The sequence below is a fragment of the Nannospalax galili genome, unplaced genomic scaffold (genome assembly GCF_000622305.1).
Source record: "Nannospalax galili isolate Female #2095 unplaced genomic scaffold, S.galili_v1.0 scaffold45, whole genome shotgun sequence".
Classification (NCBI taxonomy): domain Eukaryota; kingdom Metazoa; phylum Chordata; class Mammalia; order Rodentia; family Spalacidae; genus Nannospalax; species Nannospalax galili.
Window position 1 is genome coordinate 6080682 of NW_008355775.1, and position 13660 is coordinate 6094341.

At 40.6% G+C, this 13660-nt stretch overlaps 1 protein-coding gene across 2 annotated transcripts in view; it reads left to right on the top strand.

Moving 5' to 3' along the window:
• The first annotated feature begins 798 nt into the window (after positions 1–798).
• The window catches only part of Homer1 (homer scaffold protein 1), a 139375-nt gene continuing 126513 nt past the window's right edge, over positions 799–13660 (top strand). For both annotated transcript variants that reach the window (XM_008853331.3, XM_008853332.3), the window contains exon 1: positions 799–1079. In XM_008853331.3, coding sequence (XP_008851553.1) covers positions 1075–1079 — 5 coding nt within the window. In that variant the 5' untranslated portion in view covers positions 799–1074. The remainder of the gene's footprint in view (positions 1080–13660) is intronic.

Below are 13660 nucleotides of genomic sequence, written 5' to 3' on the forward strand. Positions count from 1 at the left end.
GAGCCCCTCGCCTCGGCGCGGCCGTCCGCCCGCCAGTGTACTCCTCGGCGCCCACCCGCAGTCTCTCGGCCGGCCCGAGGCTGGGGGCAGGGAGCCGGGGCCGCGCGGGGCTGGTTGCCCTGCTTCATTCATTCTCTGGCGGGAGCCCGAGACCGAGCGTGCTCGGCGGAGGGGAGGCGAGAGCGGGCAGCCGGGTGTCGGCGAGGCTCCATTGTGTTCGGCGGGGCGGGGAAGCGGCCGAGGCAGGTGGGCTCGGGCCCCTCCGCTGCGCCCCGGCGGCAGCTGCGCCCCCAGCCTCTGCCAGCCTAGAAATGGCTCCGCTGATGCTCCTCAGGAGAACGGATCGATCGTCCCCAGCCTTCTCTGCCTCCTCTTCACCTTCTCTCTGCTCCGAGTCTTAGGAGGGCAGCTCTGGGAAGGACAGATTCCCATGTGTGCGGTGCACGGCGCGAGCTGCCGGGTTTGCACTTCGAGGAGATTTTCTAGAGTTTTTTTTTTTTTTTTTTTTTAATTCCCTCTCTAATGTAAGCGCAGGGAAACAGTGGCATCGCTCCTGGAAGGATTTTTATTAAAGAGCTCGTCGCGTTGGGTTGCACGCTCCACCCCCAGGAACCTGGTGTGGGGAAGAAATTTGAACCCACTGCCTTAGCACCGAAAAGGCCGAGTTACCTGGCTGTCCCCGAGTGTCGAGGACGCGAGCGAGATGACCAGCGAACTCATTTTTTACAGGACTCGGTGAAGCTGTTTTTTTCTTTTCTTTCTTTTTTTTTTTTTTTTTTTTTTGTTTTTCTTTCCTACATGGACACTAATTTCGTGGAATAGTTGACTGCTGTCTGCTCCGCGTAGCGTTTTCCAATTCTAATCAGCAAATATTTGAACGTTTTGGTGTCGGCGCGAGAGAAAATCATTTTCCCGACAGGAACTAATTGAATTGTCAGCATCGTTGAAATTACCTCCGGGAAAGGTCTCGAGTGGGGTGGAAAAGCAACTGCGAAATAGCAGACGGAGGAATCCTTTTGAAGTTATTCCGTAGCTTAAGAGCAGAAACTTCCGAGCGAGTTCTCATTGGGCAAAATGGGGTAAGGATTTTGTGCTTCTCCCGGCCTTAAATCTGTATACGTGTGTGCTGTCGAGCGAAGACGGGGAGTATGTTTTTCCATTCGTCCCCTTGCTAAACTGGTTCTGTCTGCTTTCAAATATAGGCGTGCTACTAAATCTCTAACAGGATAGTTTTGTATTACCGTAGAGTGACAGCAGAAGTCCTAATTACAATGTGTTACTGCCTGCAACTTCATTACAGTTTTATTAGCGATGTTCATCAAATGATAGTTTCGTTAGTGATGTTTATAGACGGTACATTCGTCTACCCTGCCCCTCAGTTGATCACACTGTTGCATCCGTTGGCACAACCATGCCAGCTTAGGTCTGCTGGACGCTGCCTTTTAGAGAAGTGCTGCGTTCTTTCAGTACTTTGTAGAGCTAATCAGCTGCACAAAGGAACGACTGTAGTGAGTGCTTAGATTACGTTCTTGGACTGATCCGCTGCCCTCCGCATGCCCCGCCCTTGACTATCCAAAGCTCAGTGTGGCGTTGATTTATTGGGGCATTAGAAAGAAAATCCCAAAGGCCCATGGTGCGGGCTCCACAGTGTGGTTGCTGAAGAGAAGCTGTGGTTGAAGGAACTTGTTCACTTTTTCTTTTTTTCTCCCGTTTTCAGCTCAGATCTTTTAGTTTGTGTCAACCATGTCAGATTTACACATTTCATAGCCGAAAGCCAACCAAGAATGCATCTTCCAAACTTTTCCTTCTTCACACCGGAGCTTAAGAAATTCTTAGTGACTTCCTAATTTAAGCTGCAGACCTGTTACGGGAATAATGAGCTCGTTTCTTTAATGGATTGCCAGTGCTTTCTGTAAAGAGGACCTTCCAGAATTTTCTTCCCCCTCAAACCTTGAGGAACAAAGTTTGAAATGATGGACTTGGTAATTCACTGTGGTGGTTTAGGGGTACACACGTTTCTTTGAAGTTCTTGGATAGTACCTTTTTCTGGGAGTTAGAATTTGAAATTTATAAGCTTAAGCAACTTTGAAAATTTAGACATATGTCGCAGGAGTCCTTCCTCAGGAATTGATAATTATTTTTTAATACTTAAACGACAAGTGATGAGAATGTAATTAAACAGTTTATTCTATTACTGGTGCTGCTATTAGTAGCTTGGTGACCTAAGAGAAATGACTTAACCTTTATAGACTGTATTCTTATTGAAAGTTTTCCAATCAGGAAAAATGAATTTTTTTGCTCCATCTGCTCACTTAATTGGTTTCTTGAAGGAGCTCTTTTAGATTTACTTTCCCCCCTCTAAGCTAGGAAATAATAGCGTTTGAAAATGTTTTGGATCAGTTGCACCAATTTTTAAATAAAAGACTGAAAAAATTAATATTTAAAACCTTTGAAACATGGCTTCCCTTGAGCATCTGCAGCTCCACTACTTAAAATGTGTTACTTAAGCCATATTGGAGCGCTGAGTGCGTGTGCACAGATACACACAAAACTCAGGTGGCAGTTTTTCATATTGAAAGCTGCTGGAGGCTTCATTCTCCAGACTGGAGTGGTGGCCTCATGGAAGCTGATCCGTTTTCCACAGCCTTTAAACTACTCTTTTACCAAGGGAAGCGTGGGATGAACTTAATACTAAAGAAGACTCGCATTTGAAATACGAAAGTAAGCCACAAGGTTTATTAGATATTTATACACTTAGCATAATTGGATTTGTTTATAAACAAATTATTTGCCCTTTTAAAAATATTTAAAAGATGAACTTGAGAGAAAAAGGAACAGGGATTTACAGTGCAGTTTTCTTTTTCAAAGAATGTATTTGGGAAGATGACCCTTTCTCATTGAGAGTGACCTGTTTTATTTGCTTTGTTGAAAGAGGAAGGGTAGGTGAGAAAAGAGACAACCGCAGAGCAGAGGCATTGGCTGAAGTTTATACATGGTATAGGTGGCATAGCCATCTGATCTATCTGAAACAAAAGTAAAAAGCTTTAAACAGCTTTTAAAGCTTTTCCCAGGCAATCCTAAATTGCCTTACTTTGACAAATATCTAATAAACTTTGTGGCTGAAGAATTTCATTACAGATAGATTTTTAAGTTTATGTTAGGTTATAATAGGATTTATATTTGATTATTGTGAGTATAATTACAACTCTAGGGGCAGAGGAATTATTTTTAATAAAATAGGTGATTAGGCAGAAAAAATATAACTCCTGTAGTTTATGAACTATGGAAAAAGAAAAGAACAGCTGAAACTGACAGTTGGCAGAGTCTGCCAGAGTTGCATGAACTGTGTTTAATTGCAGTGAGGTCAGCTCAAGAGTGGGTTTGTAAATAGGTGCAAATAAAGACAATGGTGTTTATAAGATGAAGGCTGTGCAAAACTTTAGATTCTCAGTGATGAGTTCCTGTTAGGTTGTAACCCCCACCCCCACCCCCCAGTAGTGTATCCTAATGTAGTGAGTCAGGAGCTATTTCAGAACTGTTGGAGAAGGCAACAGAAATCAAGTAACTTCAGCCAGTTATTTCATGCTGCTTTTTTTTTTTTTTTTACTTAGCGTATATGGCATAATACCCATCACTAATATTAATATATATAATTGGGTTCCACCTGCTAATGGAGTCTGATAGTGCTGGCATTTTTTTGTTTGTAATTATCTACCCCCGTTTGGGAACCTTGAGCCCCCTCCACTTTTGCCATATAACTTCATGAAGCGTGGAAGTGGGTGCTTATTCTTTGCTACCTGTGTGGACTCCCGTTTTTGCTCAAAGGTAAGAAACTTGAGTCTTTTTGCTTGAGGCTGCAGGGCATTGTAGCAAAACTCTGGAAATGTTGATCCACCTGCTATAGGAATGCACTTGGAATAAAGGCAATCATCCCACCATTCCTAACAATAGAAGTTACATGCAGGTCCTTAGGTCTTGGTTCATTTTACTACACAGTCAACACATGTTGTGTGGCATGTATTTAGCTGAGTGCTGTTGAACAGAGACTAGTAAAGTGTGCTCCTTCCTTCAAGGATCTTATAGTTTAGAACAGGGAAAGAGTCATGATTAAAATAAAAACATAAAATGTTGAAAGAACTATAAAGTAGGTCATCTGTAGAAGCAGAGCGAATAAATGTGTTTGTATGAGGGTACATTTGCTACTGTGGGAAGGATAAAAGGACTTTGTAGAGATATTAAATACTAAATGGTGAGTAAAGGTGGCCTTGTGGACAGATTAGAGGCATTCTGGCAGAACAGTGATTGACAGCACCGTGAAGAGGAATTGCCTAAGAGCTTTGCTTGGAGTCCTTTGGGTGTAGAGAAGGAAGTCTCTAAACTGTATCCCAATGATAGACTGGATTATGCTGTAGACAGGTGTGTTTACAATTTAACAGCTATGCCCTAACCTGGTGTAGTGGTGCATGCCCTGTACTTGTGCATGTCCTCCTAGTACTTGGAAAGATGAGGCAGGAAGAGCCGGAGTTTGAGACCAGCCTGAGCTATATAGCAAGAGCCTACTTAAAAACAAAACAAGAACAAATTAAAAAATAAAATATACACCCTATCGGTAGTGTGCATTTTTACACTGTGACCTAGTACTCTCACATTTAAATGATAAAATAGCACACAATAATATGCTTCTTTTGTGTGAGGCAATCTGGTAGTTTCTATTCAATTGAATCCCATTTAATTTTCAAGAGGAAATGATGTTGTGGAGCCGCTAACGATTTAAGAAGCCTGTGGTAGCTACGGGCAGTTTGAAAAACATTGCTGTTGGTGGAAGAATACAGACTTAGAAGCAAAGCAGCAATGTGAAGGATCAGGGAAGTATTGTGAGGGAAGTTTAAAACAATTTAAAATTTGGTTTGGTGTGTTGAGTTGTACCCTATAGAAATGCCCAGCCACAATAATGAGCTCCAGCTGGGTAATGGACAGGCCCTGGAAAGTTCCAAAGTGGAAAGGGAGGGACTTAGAAATGTGTAGTTGGCCAAGTGGGTCTTTAGAACTATAGCTTTTCATGTGCAGAGGTAAAACTGTTGGGAAGGCATGATGTGCTGATAGCAGAAGCACTCATATACTCTGGTGAGTCCCGAAACAGGGATTGACAAAAGAAACTGCCTTTGCGGGTTGTAGTTTCAAATTATTGAAAGCTGAAGATAAAAAGGCAGTAACATCTCAAAAAGTCAAGTCCCTGTTCTGCCATATGAGTTTTCTTTCTTTAATGTTGCTACCTGAATAAAAGAATAGGAAAATGAATCTCAAATACTTAGTATTTTCTGGTATCGCCTTTTCCTACTATAATATTTAAATGGCTATGTTAAGTAGCTTTGATGTATTTGGTTAGTTAGGACCTGTCTAGAATAATGTGTGCAGGTTTTTGTTAATGTTGCATATTTGCAATGCCTCGTGATCTGTGGCTCATACACTTAACCGTGACCCTTGGAGTTTATGAGAGTCATGTTTGTAGGACAAGCAAGACTTCCCTGGGGATCAAAAAGACTTCCTTTTCATTTTAATTGAGTAATCTTGAGGTATTGTAGGTTTCAGGTTAACTACAGAAGAATCTGTATGTGGTAAGGAAATTTTATGTAGGTTTTAGTATATACACAAAAGAGTTCAGATAAAATTTTCAAATCTTTTTTCCTTTGAGACAGGATCTTGCTCAGTAGCTCAGATTGGCCTCCCGCCTCAGCCTCTGGAGTACTGGCATTTCAGGTGTGCACCACCACACCCCATAAGGTTTTCATGTCTTACCGAATGGTACTACAGGAATATAGGTGAAGCATTAAAACAAAACAAAACAGTGAATAGTGTGTGGATGAAATTGTGTATTTAGAATCTTTATTTTAGGCAGACAGATTCTAAATTGTGTGTGTGTGTGTGTGTGTGTGTGTGTGTGTGTGTGTGTGTGTGTGTATGTATAAGGGTTTCATCGTGTAGCCCAGGCTGGCCTGGAAATTTGCATCCATAGCTTCATGAGTGCTTGGCGTGCTGGGATTCCAGGTGTGTGCTACTGTACCCAGCTTGAATTTATGTCCTTAATTTTATTGTAACTAAAATGCTGGTCATTTCCATTTTCCTTGGTAAAATGTCTGGAAAAAGAAAAAGAAAGAAAGAAAGAAACTAATAGTGTTCCATTTTTTAAAGTAATATTTTTGAGAGGCTAGAATAATTGACTTATGTGTTATCTTTTTAATATTTTGCCTTTTTTCTCATCTTACATTTTATTTCTCATCTTGTTTTTAGTTTCCAAAAATCTCTTCACTTCGGTGGTATAATATGGATAATGTGGATCTTGAAACCTTTATGACTCACATAATTAAAATAATTTTAAATACGTAAAACTGAATTTTTAACTTAGTTTAGAGCTGAATTTCATTTATACTTCTTGAAAGTAGGCTACTCAAAGAAGGGAGAAAGTCATTGTTTTCTTTTTTGTGTCATAAAATAAAAATTGTTCATGAAATCTTGAAAATTTTAATTAAGTCTAATCAGTGTTTTAATCTTTATACTCTGGTTTACCTTTGCAGCTTTTCTAGCTTTTGAGAAACCATCTTAATCTCTTTTGACTAATATTAATCTTAAAATCAGCTCTCCCTTACGTATATCTTGCTGTTTTGGTGAATGTGTATGTGCATGTATGTATGCATGTTTACATGTATGTAGGTCCATGTCTGGGAGTGCATGTGCATGTGTGTGGGTGTGCTTGTGGAGGCTTGAGATTGGTGTTAAGTGTCTTCCTGGATAGCTCTCCATCTTATACTGAATCAGGGTCTCATGCTGAACCTGGAACTTGAAGTTCTTGGCTAGTCTGGCTAACCAACTTGCTTTGGGGGAGTCCTTGTCTTCCTTTCCCCTCCCCAGTTCTGGGATTACAGCTGGGTTGCCCAACCCACCCAGCTTTTACATGGATGCTGGGATCTAAACACTGGGTTTCACACATGCTGGGCAAGCCTTTAATCCTCTGAACCATCTTCCCAGCTCTGGATATATTTTTTTAATGTTCTGTAAAACATAAAGAGCTATTCCACATTATCTTTGAAGAGGGTTAGTACCAGGTCCTCAAGACAGAATTATTGTAAGAATTGAGGGCCATTTGTAAAATTGCCAGAGTTGAGTGGAAGTGAAACATAAACACTGTTTATATTACCATATGAGGTCATTTAAAGTCATTGTTTCCATGCCATATCTAGTGGCATATCTGAAGCTATGTGTTCACTTGCTGCAGAGTCCAAAAGACTGTAAAAGAGCATGTCCTTGACTGTAAACCCCATAGAAGGGTGTGTTCCTAATTCCACACTGTTTTTAGCTGGGGAGTCTGAATATAGGTGCTCAAGGAAGCTAGCAATGTATCTGTGGTAGAGCCTAGCAAGCTGATGCCCTGACTTCAATTCTCCCCTACCACTTGGAGAAGGGGCTCTGGGAACCATAGACCTGATACATATGTCCATGGGTAAAATGCATTGTGTCTCCTAACAGATGACTTCATAGCACAGCACCCATACAGGCAACATTAGCTGAGGGATTTGAGAGAATTAGGGTCCATTTCTGTATACAGACAATTTCTGATTTCTGGCAGTTGGGATGTATTGGTTATTTTTTTATTTTTTTCTGCAGGTCAATTGTTAGATCCTTTAACCTTTGTTCTTCAGTATGCCTCATTTTTGCTTAAGAAGATGTTATTGCCCTCCTGTTTCTTTTAAGTATTTGTGAGAAGTCTTAGAATTATTCTGTAAGGTTTTTTCTTGTGATTTGGAATTTTCTGCTCTGGTTACTTTCAGTTTCTCCCATCAGGCTCTTAATAATGCTGTCTAGGAAACTGTCTTGACTGGAATGCCCTATCAAAGATCTCAAAATCCTCAAATTAGAAAATCTTATCAACCAGTCTTAAAATATGGAAGGCGAGTGTATGCGTTCCTAAACTCATATAGGATAACTATTTTGGGCCCACTCTCCCCCTTGGCTTTTTGTATGCTTTCTTTTTGCTTGCTCTTTTGTAAGACAGTGCTGTTTCCTATATTACTCTGTTGTTTTTAATATCTGCCTCTTGGCTTTTAACATTAAAATTTGTGTGTTTTGCTTAATTGCCCTGACAGTTTCCAATGTATTTACAGAATGAGGACGCCACCTTCTCTTTTTTTAGTATTGCCAGGGATCATTGTATATGTTAAGCTGAGTGAGAAGACTTTCAAATCACCCGTAAACCCAATTTTGTTCTGTTTTTTAAACAGACAAAACAGTTCTAGATCTTGCAGACTGCTCTTTTACTCTACTGATAATCTATAGAATTTTTTATTATTTGAGTTTTGACAATTTCATACATGTATTGCATTGTGAATCCCTTACCCTCTCTGTTCCCTTCCACTTCTACAGACCCCCTTCTTCCCAACTAGCTCCTCTTCTACTTTCATGTGCTATTTTTTATGCAGGTCTTGTGTAGGTAGTCATAGCTCCTGTGTGTGTGGTTGGATTGGCCATATTACATCTTGAAGGCAGTATGTTGTAGGACTCCTCATCCTCCAGCTCCCTTTTCCTTGATGTTCCCTGGGTCTCAGAGGGTGATACAGATATACAGCTTAGGGCTGAGCATTTAACAGTCATTTACTCTCAGCCTTTTGACCAGTTAGGAATCTTTGTATTACCCATCACCCACCATGAAAAGAAACTTCTCTGGCCAAGGTGGATAACAGTGCTAGTCTAAAGTATAAATATGAATATTTAGAAGGCAATTTGGCTACAGATCTATTTATAATCTATTGAATTTTAATTGTTTTTTATTGTTTCATTTGGCACTTTCTTAATACTAAATATATTTTATTATTTTATATGTATGACACCAGAGTTTTAATAATATTTGCACTTTTATGAAGAAAGACCGCTCATAAGGAGCATGTGATTTATGGAAGGTTCCATAGCTCTGGAATGGCAGAGCATGTGTTGAATCTTGCAGTTCCCAGGGTCTTGGCATTGGTTCAGGAAACATAAATGGAAACTCAGTGATTCCTTTGGAAAGCTGTGTATAATCCCTCATAGCTCTTTTTAAACACTCAAATTTATTGCAAGCTTAGTATCTTGGTGAGTTCCTTAAATGCATGTCTTTTGTTTTCCTTCAAGATGGCTAAAAAAAAAAAATCTGCATTTTATTTTTAATCTGTTTAAATCTGTTCAGTGTATTATACTGGAATATGCTGAAGTACTAATAAATGATTTCACATTATTACATGTATTTGGTATAGTTTCCAAGTTAGTCTTAAATTGAAGAATGAAAAAAAATTTTTTTGAGACAGGGTCTCCCTGTAGCCCCAGCTGGCCTGGAACTTGCTATGTAGACCAGGCTTGCCTCAATCTCACAGAGATCCACTTGACTCTGCCTCCCTCTGCCACAATGCTCAGCTTAAATTGAGGTCTTAATAAATCAAGCCCTCTTGTAGTTACTAGGCACATGAGCCTCTGGAATACTTGTATAGATAGGATCTCTTTCTCTGAAGATCTCGTATGGGGCTGTGTATGCTGGGGAGGGGGCTTGAGATGCTGTCTTGGAACATTATTTTCTGAGAGAGAGGGAGGGAGGGAGGAAGGGAGGGAGGGAGGGAGGAGAAAAGAAGAAAAAGGTTGGATCCTGATTTAAAGTTGTCATTTTCTTAAGTTTTTTTTTTTTTGTATGTGGCTCCAGTGTTATTTATTTTTATTTTGAGCGTATGAATGTTTTGCCTGTATGTATGTAAGTGGGCCCATGTTACGCGGTGCCTTCAGAGGTCAGAAGGAGTTGGGTCCCCTGGAATTGGAGTTACAAATGCTTGTTAGCTGCCATGTGGGTGCTGAGAATCAAACTCTGGTCCTGCAAGAGCAGCCGGTGCTCTTAATACTGAGCCATCTCTCCAGCCCCTAAGGATTTAATTTTGTTTTATGTGTACGAGTGTTGGCCTGCATGTATGTATGTGTGTCTTTTGTGCGCCTGGTGCTCTCAGAGGCCAAAAGAGGGTGTTGGATCCCCTAGAACTGGAGTTACAATAGTTTGGAGCTGCCATGTGGGTGCTGGGTATTGAAAATGGGTCCTCTGTAAGAGCAGCAAGTGTTCTTAACTGCTGAGCCATTTCTCCAGCACCCAATTTTATCATTCTTTTGGAATTACTTTTCTCTAAGTTCCTAAACTCTAATGCAGTAATCGGCTAGGCAGAAAAATGTATGATAGTGTGAGGCACGAGGAATAGGGATTAGTGGGGACTGTTGGGAAGTGAAGAGAACATATTCCTCCTCAACTCTTTGTTCTAAAGACCCTCTAGCCCAGGAAGCACATCTCTAGTCTCATCCATTATTTATTCTGCAAACTTTTTTTTTTTTTTTAAGCAGTTATGGTTTGTTAATCCAGGTCAGATATGGTTTGGAAGTACATTATCTCTTGGCTAAAGCAGGAAGACTAGATCATACTATGATAGTGGCTGAAATTAATATTAGGTTAGTAGTTCTCAATTGTGAACATACATCAGGATCACCTAGAGACCTTGTTAAAAAAAAAACACACGGAAGCTGGGTGTGGTGGCACATACCTTTAATCCCAGCACTTGGGAGGCAGAGGCAGTAGGATCTCTGTGAGGCCAGCCTGGTCTACATACTGCTACATAGTTCTAGGCCAGCCAGGGCTATAGGGAGACCCTGTCTCAAAAAGACCAAAAAGGGGCTGGAGAGATGGCTCAGTGGTTAAGAACACTGACTATTAGTGTAGAAGACCTGGGTTTGAATCCCAGCACCCACATGGCAGCTAACAACTGTCTATAACTCCAGTTCCAGGGGATCTGAAGTCTCTTCTGTCCTCTGCAGGCATTGTACAACATGGGTTCACTTACCTACATGCAGGCAATACACACATACACATAAAATAATAATGGAGGGAGGGAGGGAGGCGAGGCAAGGCATGGCATGGGCTGGGTGTGGTAGTGCACATCTTTAATCCTACCGCTTTGTGACATTGAGACCAGCCTGGTCAAGTTCCAGACCAGCTGGGTCTTCCTGGGAGACCCTGTCTCAAACAAAATAAAACACAGATTGCTGGTTTCCTTTACTCTCAGAGAATTTTATCCAGTGGGTTCAAGAGAGCCCCCACAATTTTGTTATCCCAGTGATTTGCAGGTGATGCTGATGCTGCTGATACAGGGATCTTACTTTGAGAGACACTTCAGTCCATTAATGAAGCTCACAAAAGTGAAAACTGCTGTCCATTTAAAAAGCTGTAGTTATTCCTAAACTGCCTCTCTCTCCCCCTCTTTCCCTCCTTACCTCCTTCCCTAGGCAGGCCCCCATACACTTTAAAGTTAGTAAGTCTATGATTTGAACTGTGGTAGGCACACCTGGTGTTGCTGCATATCTACTTTTTATAAGCTAAAAGATCCAGGACAATCTGAAACTTATCTCTTTGAACCTGTTTGTTTTTAGTGGTACTTATAAGGTATGCCCATTTCCTACTCAGAGTTACTTCTGTGTTCTGGCATTTCTAAATGTATTAATTATAACACTGCCTGAAATTGCTTTGACTTCTGAAATTTTCTGCTTCTAAAGGTTTCCTTCTAAAGTGTTGGTTTAACTTAGATGTCTTTAAGTTGCTTCATGTGCCATAAATACTAGGTTTTTATTGCTGTGTGACAAACTAGCAAAATTTTGCTAGCTAAAGCAAACATCTATTTATTGTACTATTTCTGTGGGTCAAGAGTCTAGGCATCATCAGTTAGCTGGATATTCCTCATAAGGCAGTCTAGGTAGCAGCTAGGCCTTGGGATCATAGGCATCTCCTCTAACAGTCCTGTGGTTGTCAGCAGAATTCATTTTTTTTTTTTTTTTGCTTGCAATATCCTCAGGACCAGACAAAGTTTCTTTCTGGTTCACCCTTTATAGAACCAGAACCCTCAGGATAATAATCTCTTTTGATTAATTTAGAGTCAGCAACAGGTTTGTGATCTAATTACCTCTGTCACCGTATTCTGTCAGTTCTTACACCAACATTTGAGAGGATTATGCTGAAAGTATCCATCAGGGAATGATGCTTTTGGAGGCCATCTTAAAATTGGCGCACCACACCAAGTACCTGTGAGTTTTCCAAATGTTTAACCTCTCAGAACCTATAGCTTTCTGTACACTTTTTTCATTATGGACTGGTTATTACTTTTTAGGCATACAAGATCTTCCCTTAGAATTTAATTTTTTTTAGAAAATAATTTTACCTCATTTCCTGGATACTATTCTTTATATTAAAAATTTTTTGATTTACATATTTTTAATGTGTATGAGTTTTGCCTACATATATGTAAGTGCATTCATGTTGTGCAGTGCCCACAGAGGTCAGAAGAGGGCATTGGATTTCCTGGAACTGGAGTTACAGATGGCTGTTAGCCACCATGTAGGTGCTGGGACTCAAACCTGGGTCCTCTGCAAGAGCAACCAGTGCTCTTAACTGCTGAGCCATTGCTCCAGCCCCATGTATATTTATCTAGAAAAATAAAAATTCCTCTTAAAGTTGTGAAGACCTTTAAGTGTTGTAGTTTTCAGTATTGTTGAAGCTTTGCTTATTTCGGATTCTGGTTCCTTCATGTGTGGCTTCTCCCCTACTTTTTTCTCTGCTGTTCTGAACTTTTATGATGCTATGGTATGGATCTTTTGCTTGTATGCTATTATTATCCATTTATTTGCAGTGCTGTGGATTGAACTGGGGCCTCCCACTTGCTAGGCAAGTGCTCTGCCACTGAGCTGTATTCCTGTCCCTGCTTTTGTTTTCACTTTTTAACTATTTGTTCTATTGGACTATAGTGGGTCCTTTAAAAACCTGGCAACTTACCTCCCTAAATTGGGTATTTCCTTTTACTTTTAAGGAGTAATTCCTCTCTGTTCCTTTCTCCCAAGATAGGGTCTTAGACTGTAGCCTCTGCCGTTCACTTGTGACTCTCCTGCCTCAGCCTCCTGAGTGCTGGGATCATAGATGTGTACTATCATGCCTGGCTAGAAATATTTTCTTACCCATTTTCTCCCTACTGTTTATGAGATGCCTGTCTGTTGGAAAGTAGGGCTCTTTTAAGTCTCACCTGCTGCTTTTTCTTTGTGTGATGTGGGGATTGGACCCAGGGTTTTGAACCTTCTAGATAAGTGTTTAAACCACTTAACTAGACCTACAGCCCTGATTCTGCTTTCTGAGAGAATTGCCTTCATTTAATTTTCTAACTCTCAAACTAGACTTTAAATTTCTATATAGCTGGGCATGATGGTTCATGTCTGCCATCTTAGCACTTGGGAAGCTGAGACAGGAGTATTGGGGTACATAGTTAATTCCAGGGTAGCCCCTTGCACATACTGTTTTTTAAATTAAAAAAAAAAAAAAAAAGTCAGGTGTGGTGGTACACGCCTTTAGTCCCAGCATTTGGGAGGCAGAGGCAGGCAGATCTCCATGAGTTCAAGGCCAGCCTGGTCTACATAGTGAGTTCCAGGCCAGCTGGGGGTACAGGGAGACCCTGCTTCAAAAAGATAATAAATAAAATAAACAAACAAACAAACAAACAAACAAACAATGCTGGGGGTTACAGAGAAACCCTGTCTCAAAAAGACCAGTAAATAATAAATAGAAAGGAAGGAAGGAAGG